Source organism: Neoarius graeffei, chromosome 6 (assembly GCF_027579695.1).
Source record: "Neoarius graeffei isolate fNeoGra1 chromosome 6, fNeoGra1.pri, whole genome shotgun sequence".
Lineage (NCBI taxonomy): Eukaryota > Metazoa > Chordata > Actinopteri > Siluriformes > Ariidae > Neoarius > Neoarius graeffei.
In genome coordinates, this window is record NC_083574.1 from 19340592 (window position 1) to 19360160 (window position 19569).

Here is a 19569-nt window from a genome sequence, read left to right on the forward strand (position 1 = left end):
ATTCTGCTCAAATTGTTTTTTTCTTCTATGAAGCCTGAGCCATTTATTTTATTAGTTTATAATTATTGTTTAATTTAGTCTTCAGGAGAGACTGCCTGCACACAGTACTAGTATTAATAGTGTTTTTTCTTACATGAAAGCTGAGGCATTTATATTATATTTGAAGGTAACTTCATGTTGTGCTGTGAGGTTCTCTGCACTTTAACTTTTGAACCAACAGGTGCATTTGGATAAGTAAAGCCTATTTTTCTGCATTTTTGTAGTCCTGCTAATCTTACACATTCTACATGATTGCTAGTTGTTGTTTTTTTGAGTAATTTGTTTAATTTTTCTTTTTGAAAGTTCAATTTAGTATTATGTTAATGATATTCTAAAAGTAAAGATTAATAAAACTGCTCTGTTTATAGATGTACTCTTGAAAATATCTACCAATGTATTACTTATTTTTCTGTCCCCACTAACTAGAACAAATGAGGGATATTTTTACCCATGTTAATATTTTCTGTCCCCTGTTTCTACAACTAGTGAGGGATCTGTCCCCTATTTTCAAATTCCTAGATTAGGCTCTGAAAGATCTCCCTGTTGTGGATTAGTCCTGGTCCTCCAGAAATGTGTCTCTGAAAAGTTCCCTACAGTGTAAACTTGCTCACCGGCACTCAAAAACACACAGAACTCCACAGAGACTCATTAAACAGATGTGTCTGTATATTTATTTACTAAAACACACGCGTTCACCGAAGTTGATAACACCGTCCTGCAGAGATACCACAATGCAACACAGTGATGAATGCAAAAAACACTTTTACCTTCAACTGGCTATGTCTGCTAAATCATAATGATTTACAAGAAAGAAACAATACGTTATTATATCACTACTGTGTGTGTGTGTGTGCGCGCGTGTTTAGTCTCCTCGGAAGACCCTGCAGCGGACCTTCTCAGATGAGAGTTTATGTAGTGGGCGGAAAGACCCGAGCTTTGCTAACACGCCGCTGTTTGATGGCCAGGCACCGCCCAGCGACCTGCTCTTCACCAGCACACTGCCCACCCGTCGCCATGGCAGCAGTACCAACCATGGCGCCATCTTGCCCAATAAGAAAGGTGAATATCTCACATTCGCTAGAATTTCAGTGGTTTTACTCGTCATAACAGTTTGTTTTTGTTAAAGCAGATTTAGCAATATTAATGTTTTATGCAATATTTAACATTTTGGGAGTAGCCACAAATCATACTACCATATTTTACAAATTATCCACAACTTTCCCGAACTCTGACCTTTCCCATGATCAGTGTTGTATAAAGTACTGGGAAATCACACTCAAGTAAAAGTACTGGTACCCTTCCAAAAAATGACTTTGGTCAAAGTCACTGACTGAAATGTTACTTGAGTTAAAGTATCTGACATTTCTTGCACTTAAGTATGACAAGTAATGCAAAAATAAATGTACTCAAGTAATGTAATTAAAAGTACACGTAAAAGTAAACAAGCAAAGGCAATCTGAATTTGTAATATTTTTAATATTTTGGTAAACTGAAGGTAATTTGTCACCAATGGTTCATGACAAGCAATTACACTGCTGAAAATAGAGGTGCACACTAGGGGTGTGCGATATGGGGAAAAAAATGAATATCCCGATACATTTTCTCCATTTCACGATATACGATATATATCTCGATATATTTAAGACCCCGTCCACACGTAGCCGGGTATCTGCTAAATCGAAGATATTTTTTTACGTTTTGGCCTGTCATCCACATGAAAACACATCAAAAACGAATATTTAAAAAAACTCCGGGCAAAGTGAAGATTTTTGAAAACTTCGTGTATGCCTTTTCGTGTAGACAGAGATAACCGGAGTTTTGCGTTTTAGAACGTCACAATCTGCGCCAAAAAATGACAACAAATCTGCCCTGACGTCAAACGTGCGACCTTTGTTTACTGCAGAAGCCAGATTAAGCATGGACAAAGAGTAATGGATCGGAGTAGTGCCTTGAAAGCGTTAATTATTGTGCAGGTGCTATTTACATGTTTAATTTTAGAAGCCCAACTACTGATAAGATTCCCAATCAACGTTTTCTTGCGTCTTTTGAAGTTTATACTCCAAAATTGTGTTTAGAAGCAATTCTGTCTCCGAGTCTGTCCAGACGAACGAGCTTGGCGCCATGTTTTATGTTTAGGCGGAAGTGACGCCAACAGAGGGCTATTCTGATGTGATTAGGGGGTAGGATTTGGGGAAATAATGCCATCTACAGGTTTAGAATGCTTATGAATGTGATTGAAAACGCAGATGTTCAGTTATGTGTGGAAGGGATTTTTTTCGAAGACGAGGTGGTGTGGATAAAACATTTTTATAAACGGAGGGGGGGAAATGTTCGGTTTTAAAAATACCCAGCTACGTGTGTACATGGCCTAAATCTCCTCTAAAGGACCCCACGAAATCTAACTTTTACTCTTTACTGTTTTCACTACAATCCCTGCAGATTAAATAACATTCTTGGTTAACTTTAGAGGTGGTTTTCAACAACACATTTAAAATTATCATGTTCGTGATTAATCACAATTGAATTGAAATAAGACTATTTTTATTCAACAAAGATGTGGCACAAACTGCAAAAACAATCTTGAAAATTGCAACAAAGGGGCAAAACAATACAGAGCTGCTCAGAGCTCAAATCAATAAAGTGCAAGCTCAACACTGAGAAAGACATTTAGCCTAAATAAGAAAAGTGCTCTTTCATTAAATTATTTTAAAAAATAGATCTCCAAGCTATTAACCTGACTACTGAGAACCACTGGAACATTCACAATAGAGAGAGAGAGATTGAGGGAGAGAAGAGAGAGATCTGCAAAACATCATTTTTCTCTTTGCACACTTTTGAACTGAATGTTTTCTGGCTCTGCCTCTCAGATGTGTATAATTCCGGCTGCTGCCTTTCGTGATGATGGGGGTTTTTTGCACACTTTACAAACTGGCATTTGCTGCTCCACATCCTCCTCGCGATATCCAAAAAATGCCAGATGACTGACCCCTTACTAGTTCTTTTAGGAACCAATTCATCCGCTTCCATTTTTAATGTGTCGCTGAAATTGCCAGAGCTTACACGGTAGCCTATGCAGCACCAGCGATTGCACGAACTGAGTCAGCGCTGTAAACCAGAACCAGGAAATCTTCCCGCCGGCAGTGCTGCCAGATACTGCTGACATTTTCCAGCCCAAAATATGTTCAAAACCCACCAAAACGCACTTAAAACCGCCCAATCTGGCAACACAACCGAAACTAGAAAATCTTCCCGGAAGTTCCTTTCAGCACCGAGATGTCGCCTGGGATTGGTTGGCGAGTGCACGACGTTATTGTTTTCTTTACCCTTAGGCAGCCTCTCACGTTACTGCCTGAGGGACAGGGAGAAAACCACCGGAAAACGAAACGAACGCAAGTCGGAAGATGACCATAAAATACTCGATAGTTATGTATCGCACACAGAATTTTCGGCGATATATCGAGTATATTCGATATATCGCACAGCCCTAGTGCGCACACAACCATTATAAACAAGAAAAAAATAAATTGGGAGAAAAATGAAGCTGCCTATCTGGCATCTGAAGATGGAGTCCACAGTTTTGACACTTTTTTTCTCATTTTTTTCCTTTGTTTTTTAAACTAAGAGAAAGTACTGAAAATTAGGCATACATCACACCATTAAGAAAAAAAAAACGTAAAAAAAGCTGCTACTGTTATTGCACTTTATAAACTATGGAGGTGCATACACAACCAATTGCTGTCATAATAATCAAAAGAAAAAAGTAATTTGGAGAAAACTTGAAAAACCTGAGAAAACCTCGATGTGTTTCTTTAGATTGGACGGGGAGTTTCTATAAGAGAGAATTTCCACGTTTTTTTGGAAGGACGAATCCTTCACATCAACGTAAGAGAACATTGTGTTCAAATACGGCCAGGGGTGCTCATCATCAGGTTCCTCTTCATTTGTAGCCGAAGTAGCTGCTGTCTCCGTCTCCTCTTCCATCAGGGCTGTTGATTGCGAAGCTAGCTTTCTGCTTACTGCGTGAAGCCAACAGGTGTAGCCTATTGGTTGTCATGCGCAAGTGGTGAACAAGCCCAGGCACATCCTGACTTCGCTGCAGTCAGTGGGGTTAAAACACGTTTTTTTCCCCCTTTCTTTTTTTTGTAACGAGTAACTAAACGGCTCTTTGAAAATGTATCGGAGTAAAAGTATGCAATTAAGTTAAAAAATATAGTGAAGTCAAAGTGAAAGTTCTCAAAAATTTGAAAACTGAAGTAAAGTACAAAATCTCCCAAAATGTACTTACCGGTAAGTACTAGTCTGGCTAACGCGACTTCAAAGCTCTGCGAGCATTTGGTCTGGCAAAGATATTAAGCTCAACCGTTTCCCAAAGGCGTGGTTGACCCGCCTCCCTGAAATGCCTCAGTTTGCTACTGGTCGAAGCCAGAAAAGGCTGTGACGAAGCTTCAACCAATCACATCGCTCTTTCCTCTGACGTATGTGACGCGACGGAAACTGCTTGAGTAACAGGAAGAAGATAAATACCTCCAGGGCTGCTCTTTGCTCCGTTTTCAATGAGAACTTCCCGTTGAATGCTTTCAATACAGCATCTACCGCTGTGTCAAAGGCTTGCCGCTGCTCCATGTTCGTAATGTTTCTAGTGAATGAAGCGCTTCCGGCATAGATTCTGTAAACAATCTACGGCTTCCGGTCGCAGTTCTACTACGTCACTGCCTTGAACACGCCTCTACCCAGGGCCGTTGGAGATGCTCAAAGTTGATTGGCTCCCGATTTTTCGGGAGCTTGGAAGAGCTGGAGATAGCTTGCCTTGCCAGACTAAGCTCGCAACAGGCCCTCGTGTTGCGTCACACTTAGGATGGGCGGGCCCAGGCTAATACAACACTGCCCATGATTCATTGCTGAGTCATAGCAGGAGCCAGGATCTTTCTTCCGCTCCGCTGTGTTGACGTTTGTCGCTAACACTAACTGCTAGGTAGGGAAGATCAAAGATAGCTGAAAGATGGTTACACGGGTCTGATTTTCTGACGTGCTCTAGGGATAATACGATCTAAGTGCCCCATCCTTCTACCCTCACAGAACGGATAGACGACATGAAGTTGTGGTCCGATGTCAGCTACGTTGACATTGTCAGTTATTTTATTCTTACTTGAGGGCGTTGATGGTGAGGAGCTAAGGAAGTACAAAAGCACAGAGGCGTACAATTATCTACACAGTAATAAAATTGGCAAAAAAGAAAGGGCGAGTTTGTTTGCTTAAAGGCTGAGGTTGAGCCTAGCCAAAGCGCAAAAAAAAAAAAAGGAAATCCTGCTATGTCAGAGTAGAACTATTGTATTGGTTTACTAATAATGTAGTGTTTTATATATCGTAAGCTGCTTTGGACCAAAGCGTCTGCCAAATACCATAGACACATATTAACTATAAGCACTAATTCTAACTCTTAACAGCCGAGTGTACCGTGATGTCTCTTGTATCGGCTCAAGAAGCAAAAGCTAGGTCAAAGAAGCACAGGCTAACCATTTTAATGCAGATGCGAATGCTGTCAAACTTTGGAAACAATAAACACACCATGCTTAAATAATTCCTTCTCTATGTATTTGTCCAAGCTTCTTCAACTTCTTAACTACCCTGATCATTCCAGATATTGGATGGTATTTGTAGGCTATTGGTTTACACTCGTACTTCAGCACTGGTCGCTCTTGGATTCTCTTGTCTACCGAGGCTACATGCACTTATTGTTAGTCACTTTGAATAAAAACATCAGCTAAATTACTAATGTAGTGTAGTGTTTGAATAATGTACAATATCTAAACAGCAGTTATATAAAATTAATGATGTTGATTCAGGTCTAAAATGCAGTGTTTAGTGGAAAGACAGGAATCGCATGTACAGATGAGTAGCGTATGCTGCCGGACAACATGTCTTGCGAGTCCGTTTGTGCTTAAACAGATTCCATTCATAAACTCTAAGCTTTCACGAGTTGTTTGTGCACCCGATGATGGCAAAGACGTTATCCTCTGACTAAAACATAGTTGTCGTAGCTAGCTCCGTTCGGCTCCCTCGGCCTCAGCTGCTTGGATAAACCACAACTCAAAGACCGGCATCCGGGAGGGGCGGGTGTCATGGCCACCCCCATTGTCTTTTGCAGGAAAGCTGTGGATAAGCGCTCATCTAAATTCTGTCTCATAGGTTTAAAAAAAAATAGTATAAATAGAATCTTTGTATCAGCTTCATAGGCCATTTTTTATCCCCTGCTGGCTGCAAGGCCCGAAGGGGTTTACGTCGTGGCGGTTTCTGTCCATCCGTCCCGGGAAGGGTGCTCTCTTTTTGAAATCAACTCCTCTCACAATTTTTGGAGGAATTTCACGAAACTTGGCAGGATTCTTTGTTATATGTCGGTAATATGCATATTCTAATTTTGTTAAATTGGGTCACATTTTACCAGAGTTACAGCCCTTGATTAACAAAAGTATAATTTGACAATTTCATGAGTGTGTGTTTTCCTTCTGAAATCAACTCCTCTCACAATTTGTGACCGCTCACCGAATCCAGGGACACATGTCGGCCGAAACGAATCCGAGATAATCGCAAAAGAAGCATTTTTTTTTTTTATTTGCGATTTTTGTTTTTTTCCATCATGTGCAAGTTGAGATCTTGAAGAATGCAATCAGTATTTCAGATAATAGATTGTTTTGTTGGAAAAGCATACATTTTTTGTTGCAAATTGTCTCGTTTTTGTCAGGACTGTAGCCTGCTGGGGGGTGTGGGTAAATTACCCATATGGGCCATTCACATGAAGATTTAAGTCATTTGGGGGTTTTTTCCGCGAATCAGCTGTATGATCCGGGCTGAACGCATGGCTACTTAACCTGCATACAGGCGTGTGATTTCACTATGGAATGAGTTACTAAACAGAGCGCAGAGGAGCAAACACCACGAAGCAAACAGACATTCGGTATTTACATCGGAGATCACCATTTCTAGCAAAAAAAAAAAAGCAACCTCGTTTTCCAGATTGAATGGAATACTTGAATGATCGGATGATACACGGACCGTTCTAGGATTACATTCCATCGGAGGCATTGGTGTGTGCAAGGCGCCGTTTCTCTTTCTGATGGGGTAAGTTTATTAATCTAAGGCTGTGTGGTTATTTTTGCATGTAACGGAGAGTGTTGTGGTTTGGTTAAGCCTAGGTCACAACCGGATGTACGATTTTTTGGCCGTGTGATTTTTGGCGTTTCCCAAATCGCTGCGGTTTTTTTTTGTTCACGGAGAAAGACGCGCGTTGGCCGTAAGTTTGTCTTGCAACCTGGAAAAAAAACGTAAGCGCCTGTAGAGTTTGTTTGACATGACAAAGAACCTCTGCGGCCGGTCTGCGGCTCGAAAATCAGCACATCACACGCGCGCTCTCGTGCGTTTCATATGCGCTCTCCGTGTGTTTCTTGCGTTTTTTGCATGTAGACCGGCCGTAGGAGCGCGTACTGTACGGCCGGTTGTGACCGAGGCTTTACATGAAACTAGCGTTGTGTTAGTTGTGTCATCATTGTGCTATCTTTCTTTCTTACGGTGTGAGTAATTTTTCACAAAACGTTAAAAGTATACTTTAGGACTTATTTTTGTACTTCATAATTGTGTTGGGCATACTTTGCATGGAAGGAAAATTGACGTGGTGATCTTTGTTTACATGAAAGTAGTATCGTGCTAGCTCGTAGAGGGTAGAGCTTTCCTTAATGTCATGCAAATGAGCACCATTATGTGCCCGCCCTACACCCAGAGTAGCTGAGATGGAAAACTTTGAGGGCGATTTTCTCCCTTTTCTGTTTTAAGAAGTATACACTTTCAAAAGGCCACACATTCTTCAAATATTGTCAGATCTCCACATGGAAAGCATCATTGGAAAGCTTAGAAACTGCACTTTCTGAATCTGTCAATAACTCAAAATGCCCCTGGGCAGACATGTGTCCCTGGATTCTGTGATCTGCCACATTTGTAAAGGTATAGATGAAAGTCTTCCGGATTTATCCGGTTATTTGACAAAACTCTTGAAAATCTCCAGTTTTCCGAATGGAGAAATTTATTTTTCGGATTTTTCGCGTTCCTAGATGCGGCATAATACTTTGCATCGTCCTCGCCTGGGCGCGGTCCTTAAATAGCCCAAACATAGTTCATTGATTAAAGACAGGTGGTGTTTGTTAACGGCGTGCGTGCCAGAGCTCGTTAGGCGCGCGCGCCCAAGGCACGCCTTCAGGTGCACGTGCTAAGGCGCGCAGGACTGACACGATTCTGCACAAGCGCAACACAGTCGCACTAGAAAGCATGTTCAAGCTGCCAGTGTAGCTGCAGTCTTTTTAGTCGCGAATTACGAGTATTTCCTCGTGTTAATAATTCGCCATGCCAAAACAAGCAAAACTTTCCTCCTTCTTTTGACGTGAAGAGAGGTAAGCAATTTATTATATACTTTTTTCCATCAAAGTTGCATTTTGTGGCTTCGAAGCTAAGTTTTAGTGCCGTTTTTAGAACACATCATCAAGAAAACGTGGAAGAAACCGCAATAATGGAAGAGCCGGTTTCTAAGCTGCCTAAAACTAGCAATGGTAATTTATTTTTTGTTACATAATGTACTCAGGCTGCCAGTTAGTGTGTGACACAGACACACACACACACACACACACACACACACCCCTGAAAAATCCTAGCTGCGCCCCTGATTTACATGAGAAATTTGGTATTCATTGGCGTGTTTAAATTTACAGACAATACGAACTAATGTAAACAATTGGCTTCAACTTGCATAAATATGAATTGGAAATGTTTAGTTCACTTTAGCTTCTGCAAACACACAACTCTACTAAAAGATTGATAAACGAGGCTCAATGTCCCCAACATTGAAACCTGAAAGCTTTAGAAATTCTAACAGACCTTTACTTTTTAACAGTACTGTTTTGGGATTTTGCTGAGTTTACCTTCAACTGTCTGATTTTTTTTTCAAAGTAATGAACTGTGTAGGCAGGAAAATCACCACGTTTGCTAAATGCACTCCTGAAAATTACGCATCAACTAGGGGAATTAAATTTTGATATTTTTGACGTTAATCATTAATGTACATGAAAGAAAAAGCCTTAAAAGTTATAACTTGTTTTAGTGAAAATAAGTACTAGAATGGAGGGTTTTGCATGTTTGTTATTAAAATTTTTTCGGGGGATGTTGTCCCCCGACACCCCCCCCATCTTAGTTTGACTTTCAAAAGTTCAGGATTTTGTTCTTTGCTCCACTTTCATCTCTATAAAGGAATTTCACCAAACTTGGCAAAAGGCCTTGTTATATGTCGGTAGTCCGCATATTGTTATTTTGTTCAAGTCAGTCGCATTTTACCAGAGTTGCAGCCCTTGATTAACAACCTTGTACTTTCACAATTTCATGACGGTGTGCTTGCCTTCTGACATCAACTCCTCTCACAATTTTTGGACAAATTTCTCGAAGCTTGGCAAAAGGTATGTAATGGTAATACGCATATTGCGATTTAATTTCGTTTGTGAAAAATTTTTACCAGAGTTTAAATAACTTTGACAGTTTCATGAGGGTGTACGTTCTTCTGAAATCAACTCTTCTCACAATTTTTGGAGGAATGTCATGAAACTTGACAGGATTCTTTGTTATATGTCGGTAATATTGTCGGTAAAATTGCAATTTCATTCAATTCAGCTGCATTTTACCAGAATTATGGCACAGTTGCCGGGGGGGATACTGTGCTCTCAGAGCACTCTTGTATTTATAGGGCAACATCTCATAAATCATGTTATTTTAATGAAGAAATTTCATTTAATTGCATTAATTTAAATGCTGTATGAATCTAAACCTTTGCTAGGCAGCATAGAGTTATGATGATGGAGAAACATTAAAGGTTCTAATCAGCCTGAGTTTTGTTCGCACGGAGTGGCGCACAACTTTGTCCCATTTAAAATATATATATATATATATATATATATATATATATATATATATATATATATATATATATAGTGCTGTCAAGCAATTAAAATATTTAATCGCGATTAATGTCGCGACTGTCATAGTTAACTCGCGATTCATCGCAATTTAATCGCACATTTTTGTCACATGAAAAAACATTGTAATTCTCTTATCAGCATAAAAAAGTGAATGGGCTTGCTTTGTTGTTTTTTTTTATTGCAGAGCATAACACGTCTTGTCACAGCCACTGACATCCATAACTTCCATATTAGAATAGAAAACCAAGGGATGAAAAATAAAGTGCATATCACTGTGAAAATAAAGTTTTATTTTACTCTTCATTAGTTTCTTTTGAAGAGAAGTATTTGCCATAAAAGAAGAAAAAAACAGATCACAAAAATAAAAACATTCATCATACGTTCAAAAACGTTCATCATAGTGTGGCACTGTATTCTCTAATTCTCACTGCTTATAACTCTACACCTACCCGGTGGAGATGAGCTGGGAAACTGAAGACTGAAGGAACAGTATTGAAAAGTATTTTTCCAGTCTCACCTGTGAAAGGTAATCCCATGTGATCTCGTTTGGACGGTAAACCTGTTGGTACAGTTAAACGCAGCACATGAATGAGGCATCTTTATTCTCGGCTACTGTCTAGACGCTATACCAGAGACGGTTGAAGAATCTCCACTTTGCCCCATCCAATATGGCGGCGAGGATGTTATATGTCTCTGCCTTTCTCCATCACTCACACGTACTCTTATTGAAGCAGCGCGCGACAAGCCTCAACAGGAACTACGGGTGACTCGCAGGGCCAAATTAGAATTTGCGTTAACGGCACTATTTTTTTTAACCGCGATAAATTGAGATCGCATTAACACGTTATCACGTTAACTTTGACAGCACTAATATATATATATATATATATATATATATATATATATAAAAGCAGCCATTTAAAAGATCAGACTTAATACTTCTAGCAATTTCAAACACATTTTGCCTGGTTTTAAATGCAAGCAAGTGAAGCTATATGTTATGCACCATAATAATAAATATTAATTAGACTGACTCAAAAGGGAATCGTTCACATCACACTGAATTAAAAGGGAGTCGTTTACATTATACTGAGTCAAAATGGAATTGTTCATATCACACTCGATCAAAAGGCAATCATTCACATCATACTGAATCAAAAAGGAATCGTTCACCTCGGCTACCCGTTTTCATGAGTGGCTCATATTCAGAGAATATTATTCATTTTTTAATAACTTGATGCTGACGTGTGTGTGTGTGTGTTTTTTCAGTGCCATTGTCTGCATCAGAGCTGTCTCTGACGGAGGTGAGGGATAAAGTGCCCCCCCAACGCAGACTCGACCCCGGCCTCATGCCCCTTCCTGACACGGCAAGCGGTCTCGAGTGGTCGAGTCTCGTCAACGCCGCCAAGGCCTACGAAGGTGAGACAGGTCTGAAAGAGAAACAGACAGAACACATCAGAGTTTGTATGACTTGCTTTTTGAATTCGCTTTAGTTTGAACCATACTGTTAACAAGATGTGTGTTTATGCAGTTTAATAATAAATAACTTTTCTTGTACAAGCTAAGGAATTTGGTCAAAAGTGCAGTTTTTAAACTATCACTTAATTTGACATTTGCGCTTGTAATGAAGGAGCAGGAGAGATTTTTTTTAAAGACTAGACACAGACTCGAGAAACGGGGACAGATTTTTTAAGGGGCCGTGTTGAAATATTTCTAAATGACTCTAAATGGGATTTATGGAATGTATGCAATGTTCAAATACAGTCATGTGATCACCAAGCTTAGGAAAACATTCCATATTTTCATAGCTCAACAATCACAAGTTGGTTTTTTTTTGTTTTGTTTTGTTTTTAAAATGTAGACAGATGCGTGGAAATTCATCTTTTAACTAGTTTTAGCGAGTTTAACTCTTGTCATCATTTCAGTAACAGTGTTCTGTTAAAGCTTTTCCTATTAAACAAGGATAAAACTGAATGTATTGTAAAACCGTGCGCAGGCTGCCAGCTGCATGTTTGTTTACTCTGTAGCCCATCACTCTGTAGGACGAGGATGTGAAATGTTCCCAAGGGAACCCATCATACGCTACACATTCACCTGGTCTTTCTTCTGCCTACACATACTGTACGCAAGGCACTATTTGGCAACATGGCAGATGTTTAGGCCTCCGTCTTTTAGGATGCTCGAACGTAAAATGTACTTTACCAGTGACTTAAACTTGTGTTTTCACAGTACAAAGAGCAGTTTCTCTTTTCTCGCTGTCTGAGCCTCATGTTGGAGGAGCTGAACTGAGACCTGTGATCAGTCCCGTTGCCTTTCACACATCGCAGACCCCCCGCGCTACACCCACCTTCAACAGGTAATGAGCAGTGTTGGGCACGTTACTTTCAAAAAGTAATTATAGTTACTAGTTACTTTTCCCAAAAAGTAACTGAGTTAGTAATGGAGTTACTTTGTCATTAAAGTAACTAATTACCAGGGAAAGTAATTATTCTGTTACATTTTGTTACTCCCCCCAAATAAATAAATAAATAAAATTCAATTAGTGTAATCATAATAAAAGTGAATGTTAAATGTGTTTAATGACTGAAATGGACACTTAACAAAACCAATCAGTAACATTACACTATATTAATATTTTTGTGGGACAATGTGAGAAGACGTCTATCAAATTTAATATATTTTTGTAGTTATTAAAATTGTTACTACAACCCCGATTCCAAAAAAGTTGGGACAAAGTACAAATTGTAAATAAAAACGGAATGCAATGATGTGGAAGTTTCAAAATTCCATATTTTATTCAGAATAGAACATAGATGACATATCAAATGTTTAAACTGAGAAAATGTATCATTTAAAGAGAAAAATGAGGTGATTTTAAATTTCATGACAACAACACATCTCAAAAAAGTTGGGACAAGGCCATGTTTACCACTGTGAGACATCCCCTTTTCTCTTTACAACAGTCTGTAAACGTCTGGGGACTGAGGAGACAAGTTGCTCAAGTTTAGGGATAGGAATGTTAACCCATTCTTGTCTAATGTAGGATTCTAGTTGCTCAACTGTCTTGGGTCTTTTTTGTCGTATCTTCCGTTTTATGATGCGCCAAATGTTTTCTATGGGTGAAAGATCTGGACTGCAGGCTGGCCAGTTCAGTACCCGGACCCTTCTTCTACGCAGCCATGATGCTGTAATTGATGCAGTATGTGGTTTGGCATTGTGATGTTGGAAAATGCAAGGTCTTCCCTGAAAGAGACGTCGTCTGGATGGGAGCATATGTTGCTCTAGAACCTGGATATACCTTTCAGCATTGATGGTGTCTTTCCAGATGTGTAAGCTGCCCGTGCCCCACGCACTAATGCAACCCCATACCATCAGAGATGCAGGCTTCTGAACTGAGCGCTGATAACAACTCGGGTCGTCCTTCTCTTCTTTAGTCCGAATGACACGGCGTCCCTGATTTCCATAAAGAACTTCAAATTTTGATTCGTCTGACCACAGAACAGTTTTCCACTTTGCCACAGTCCATTTTAAATGAGCCTCGGCCCAGAGAAGACGTCTGCACTTCTGGATCATGTTTAGATACGGCTTCTTCTTTGAACTATAGAGTTTTAGCTGGCAACGGCGGATGGCGTGGTGAATTGTGTTCACAGATAATGTTCTCTGGAAATATTCCAGAGCCCATTTTGTGATTTCCAATACAGAAGCATGCCTGTATGCGATGCAGTGCCGTCTAAGGGCCCGAAGATCATGGGCACCCAGTATGGTTTTCTGGCCTTGACCCTTACGCACAGAGATTCTTCCAGATTCTCTGAATCTTTTGATGATATTATGCACTGTAGATGATATGTTCAAACTCTGCAATTTTACACTGTCGAACTCCTTTCTGATATTGCTCCACTATTTGTCGGTGCAGAATTAGGAGGATTGGTGATCCTCTTCCCATCTTTACTTCTGAGAGCCGCTGCCACTCCAAGATGCTCTTTTTATACCCAGTCATGTTAATGGCCTATTGCCAATTGACCTAATGAGTTGCAATTTGGTCCTCCAGCTGTTCCTTTTTTGTACCTTTAACTTTTCCAGCCTCTTATTGCCCCTGTCCCAACTTTTTTGAGATGTGTTGCTGTCATGAAATTTCAAATGAGCCAATATTTGGCATGAAATTTCAAAATGTCTCACTTTTGACATTTGATATGTTGTCTATGTTCTACTGTGAATACAATATCAGTTTTTGAGATTTGTAAATTATTGCATTCCGTTTTTATTTACAATTTGTACTTTGTCCCAACTTTTTTGGAATCAGGGTTGTAATTACTGGCCACTGACGAGGACAAACGCTTTGTTCCTCGACATAATGTGCATTGCACGTACACATTTTTGCCTTTTATTTCAAGTAATGAAAAGTCCTGGCTGTATTTCCAATGTGAAAGCGCAGTGTTGGGCTGACCGCTCGCCATCGCTGTGTCTTCTCATTGAAAGAGTGCGCAGTAGTGCAGTAGGCGTGGCCTACCTACGTATGTTGTCCAAATCTACTCTGATTGGCTTACTGTGCCGTTGTCTCGCGTCTCCCCGCCCCACACTAAAGCAGAGTAAAGAAAGGCTGAACGAGCAGCGTGCCAGATGAAAACAGCTTTAATAAAGTAACGCATAGTATTTTATTGTAAGTAACGGGAACGGCGTTATAACGATGTAAAAAGTAATTAGTTAGATTACTCGCTACTAAAAAAAAGTAACGCCGTTAGTAACGCCGTTTATTTCTAACGCCGTTATTCCCATCGCTGGTAATGAGGTACTACTAGACCTAGACTCGTAGGAATTTTTTATACGCATATATGGGCCAGTGTTATAGTCGAGTCACTAAACCTCGAGTCCGAGTCATTAAAGAAAATTTCGAGTCGAGTCCGAGAATAAGACTCCCACTGCACCATTTGACGGTGGCTGTTGCTGCCTTTGTGAAAGCGTCTCTTCTGCTGTGTTGGACTAACGTTACTGCTCAACCGCCCCATTTTAGTTAATAGGCTACAGATAAAAAGCTTGTTCACCGCTCAGCAAGCCCCGCCCACTATCAACAGGGCCAATAACATGAGAGAAGGTTAACACGAGCTAGTTCATCGCACAGCAAGCAAGTGCCGCTATCAACAAGGCAATGAACACAGCGTGTCACTTCCTTCTCTGGGTGGAGTCTTGTCAAATGACAATTGAAGTTCGAGGTTGTCCCTGTCGTCTCCTCGATAGTTCTTCTACATATGGAACACATACAGTTAGCAGTGCAATTTTTTATTTTTTATTTTTCCCCCCCACTGCACGAGAAGTCTGTATAAGCAAAGCGGATAATCCTAGGGGCATTATCTCCAGGCATTTTAGCGCCGTTAACGTTCGCTTGTTCCTGAGCATGACGTATGAACAGGTGAATGTGCATTCTCTTGCACGAAATTTAGTATAAAAATTATGTCAGTGCTCAAGTCCAATTCAAGTCACGAGTCCTTAAAATTAGGGCACGAGTCAGATTCAAGTACTACAAATCTGATGTGGGCAATAATCTCCACAGCTTTGGACCAATCACATCTGAGATTAGATGATGGCGTGATGCCTTTCAACCTTTAGCTACACAACCTGCATTCTAATCCATCAAGATCGTTAGCATACTTGTTAGTGTTCGACAATCAAAAGAACTGTTAAGGTATAGATAGTTTTCACTGACGTCACGGCATTCCGGGGAACGCCCTCCAACCGCCATGTTGTGGGGCAAACAAAACGGACCATCGCCATTACCGGCTACGTTATCTCAGACGAATTTATGAAGTTGTATAGTCAGTTTTCTAAAATAAAGATCAATGTCGGCAAAATCAAGCAAACAGAAGTATATAGATACATTAGACGACATCTCACGACAACGGTATGCAGCCAAACTGGCCTTGATTGGGGGAATTGACCCCTACGAAGTAGACAAAGATGCATTTTCAAGTGACTATGCAGGGCTGCCAAAGCCCGAAACTGCCAAAGCCTGCTCCAAAGCCTGAAACTGACTTCATCAAACTTTAAAGGCTGTCTGATATATACAACTTTATATATTCACAGCGCGCCTTTTGTCGGATGCCGCCTTTTTCACGGCTGAATCGCGCAGATCCGATTTTTGTTTTTAGGGGGGCGTTGGAGTGTCTGATTATAATTTCAAGGTAAATTCTGTATTAAAATTACTAAATAAGCAAATCCATTACAGTCCATGAAACAGGAAGTATAAGGATGAGAAAAAAACAGTTTAAATCGGAAAGCTGCGCACATTTGCACAATTCTGCACACCGCTCAGGCTGCGCAAATGTGCGCAGCTTTCCGATTTAAACTGTTTTTTTCTCATCCTTATACTTCCTGTTTCATGGACTGTAACGGATTTGCTTATTTAGTAATTTTAATACAGAATTTACTTTGAAATTATAATCAGACACTCCAACGCCCCCCCTAAAAAAAAATCGGATCTGCGCGATTCAGGCGGCATCCGCCAAAAGGCGCACTGTTTGCATCCCAAACACAAATCAAATCATACAGAATAGACCTAAAATGTTTTTCAAAAATGACCCTTGCGTGAGTGAAGTGACAAGTTTCAAATAGAAACGTGACAAACGAGCGATATTAAGTGTACATTACAATGTAAACGTACACTCAGCGGTTCCAGTTAGGCATTCTCCAGAGATTGTTCACATGATGTTTTGGTTTCCAAAAACAAACTTAAACACAATTGATTGTTTATTTAAACAACTTACCACTTATAAAATGATTGGAGCAGACTTTGCTGTGTTTGGAAGGCTGATAATCCTTGCGGTTGATTCTCGCAAGCCATAGATTTCTCCTTTGTATGCTGAGTTTCTTTGTTTGCTCGCCTTCGTGCTCCCGTACAGTGGGAATTCCATAAAAGCTCCGCTTGACTTCATCATCTGATCTATTACGACAACCGTGAATACAACAGGTGTGCACCATTGCTAGCTTTAAATAGCCTGCTTGGGTTCTTTTGAAGACTTTGTACTCGCGCGTTACAATGTGTGCTCAGTCACCAGTACGGTAAGCTTGACCCGCAAGATGGCCGCCACTAGGGAATCCCCGACTCTGTGACGTAATGTGAAAACTATCTATACAGTATGTTTTGATTGATTGGCTACTGTTATATAAATAGCTGAGAATATGATAGTACTAATGGAGTCTCTGCAAGCGACTCACTCGTTCACAACAACAACAAACATCGTAGCAGTTTTATTTTTGAGTCAACATTTATTTTCGCATTTCTCAGGAGAATAGCATTAATTTTACAGCATGGATAGCGATAACGACAGTCGAGTTTTACTACCCTGAGGAAGAAGAAATAAAAGAAAACATTTCAGGAGAAAGCTAAAAACCTGTAACTTGCTAACGCCGAGCAAAAACATGGCTGAATCCTGAATGACTCAATTTTGTATAAATAGGGGACTACATAGGTGGCAAAATGTAGGTTTTTTTTTCCTGCCATGGAAGTGCACTTGTGTACCAAGGAGGAAGCCATTTGCATTACAGCCGTGAATGAGGATTCAAAATGGTGGCTCGTCTTGGCTTGGTTTTCCCTTTCGGGTGCTCTCATTTTCTGTTAGAATTTGGTAAATACAAAAATAAATATATTATTTACCAGCTTAAGGTCGGTCCGTATGGTGAAATACCGTGACCTCGGCCTTGAATACTGACCTCGGCCCAGAGGGCCTCGCTCAGTACTTTCAACCTCGGTCACGGCATTTCACGATACGGACCGCCCAGCTGGTAAATAACATATATGTATTGCCCTTCCCTAAAGTAAATCAGTATAGACATTCTTTGTAATTTATTAATCAATATATTTTTTCCCATGGATATGTAAACGTTTACTGAACAGTTTGCGTTTAAGAAATGAAAATGTGTATTTAAAATATTCTTAATAAATATTGTTACTCATGTTACTTTTATGACTATTGCTGCTTCTGATTTGTTGATGGCACCCAGCATGAAGAGCTTTGAGTTTTGACTGGTCTGTCTGTCTGTCTGTCAGTGATGAGAGTCCTGGAGGCCTGTCAGGGCGGCTGTATCACCTGGAGGTCATGTTAAAGCAGCTGAATAATGATCTGGAGAAGGTGAGCACTCACAGTACTTACACACAGTGTTGGGCAAGTTACTCAGGAAGAGTGATTAATTACTTTTACAAATTACTGCCTTTATAAAGAAATCAAATTACTGATTACTTGGTATCAAAAGTAGTTAGGTACATTACTCATTACATCACTTTTGCTACAACCCAGTGAACTGTTAGACCCAGAAAGCTTTTGTTGTTCGCTGTCCAGATATCAGCTGTGGTGGACACTAAGTTTACCTCTCTGAGTGTGGCCTTCAAATTAGTTTCTATCAGCGCATATTCGCTCTCGAGGTAGTCAGCAAGCGTCTTTCTCTGTATCAGCCATGGCATTGCTCTTTCTCTGTAACGCGTTGAAACGTGGACGAGTCAACAGTGGAAACTCTTCTCCGATATAGTCAGCGACGAGCTTATTCAGATCCTTTCCACTTCTCTCTCCAGCCGTTTTCTGTTCCGAAGTCCAGTTTTTGTTGTTTAGCCAGAGTGCGTGCATCTCTACCAGCGCCTGTGTTTTTTATACCCCCGCTCCGAAGAGGGTGTTGCGTTCGTCCGTCCGTCCGTCCGTCCGTCCGTAACAGGCTTGTTCTCAGCAACCACAAATCATAGCCACTTGGTACCAAACTTCAGCTTGGGGTTCTATACCGTTTTCAGGTCTGTCCCACATCGACTTCCTGTTTACCAACTGAGTGTATTTACGAAACGTATAGTGTGGATTTACAAAATTTTTGTAACATTTTTCTCAGCAACTACAAATCACACCTGCCTGATATTTGGTACCGAGCTTCAGCTTGGGGTTTTATACCGTGTTTACCGTTTTCAGGTCTGTCGCACATCGACTTCCTGTTTACCAACTAAATATATGTACAAAACATATAGTGTGGATTTTGACGCTATTTCAAGAAGCAGAATGCTATTTGAGAATGACGGGATGCTATTTGAAATCGCTGGAGAGAACACTGCTCTTTACTTACTTGTTTCAGGGTTAATTATTTGTTGAAGTGAACATTCATAATAAGTGTCCTGTTTCTTCAATTGCTTGCATTCTGATATGGACCCTTTTCACGTGACGTCACGACAAACGCGGCCGCCATTTTGGACGTGTACTACCAGTAGTTTACCACAGCCAGCATTGAGGAACGGCAGCAAAGAAAGTGTTTATTTTCAGCAAGACTTCCATCATGCCACTATATTGTTGTGCACCTGGATGTAGTAACCATCAACAAACAAGGCAAGGGTTATCATTTTATCGGATCCCGACGGAGAAGATGGATAGCGGCCATTAACAGATTGGCAGCCCTCGGCATACCAACGCTTGTGTAGTGACCACTTTGTTGGAGGTAAGACGAATAAAATTAGCCAGAAAAGGCATTACATTGCTGTTAACATTCTGTGGCGGCGAGTGTGTAACCA

The 19569-nt window shown here is 40.4% G+C and overlaps 1 protein-coding gene across 4 annotated transcripts in view; it reads left to right on the forward strand.

Annotated features, from left to right (window-relative positions):
* sipa1l3 (signal-induced proliferation-associated 1 like 3) overlaps positions 1-19569 on the forward strand; it is a 330706-nt gene that overhangs the window by 303926 nt on the left and 7211 nt on the right. For all 4 annotated transcript variants that reach the window (XM_060923387.1, XM_060923390.1, XM_060923388.1 and 1 more), the window contains 4 exons: positions 906-1098; positions 11313-11462; positions 12273-12399; positions 18082-18163. In XM_060923387.1, coding sequence (XP_060779370.1) covers positions 906-1098; positions 11313-11462; positions 12273-12399; positions 18082-18163 — 552 coding nt within the window. The remainder of the gene's footprint in view (positions 1-905; positions 1099-11312; positions 11463-12272; positions 12400-18081; positions 18164-19569) is intronic.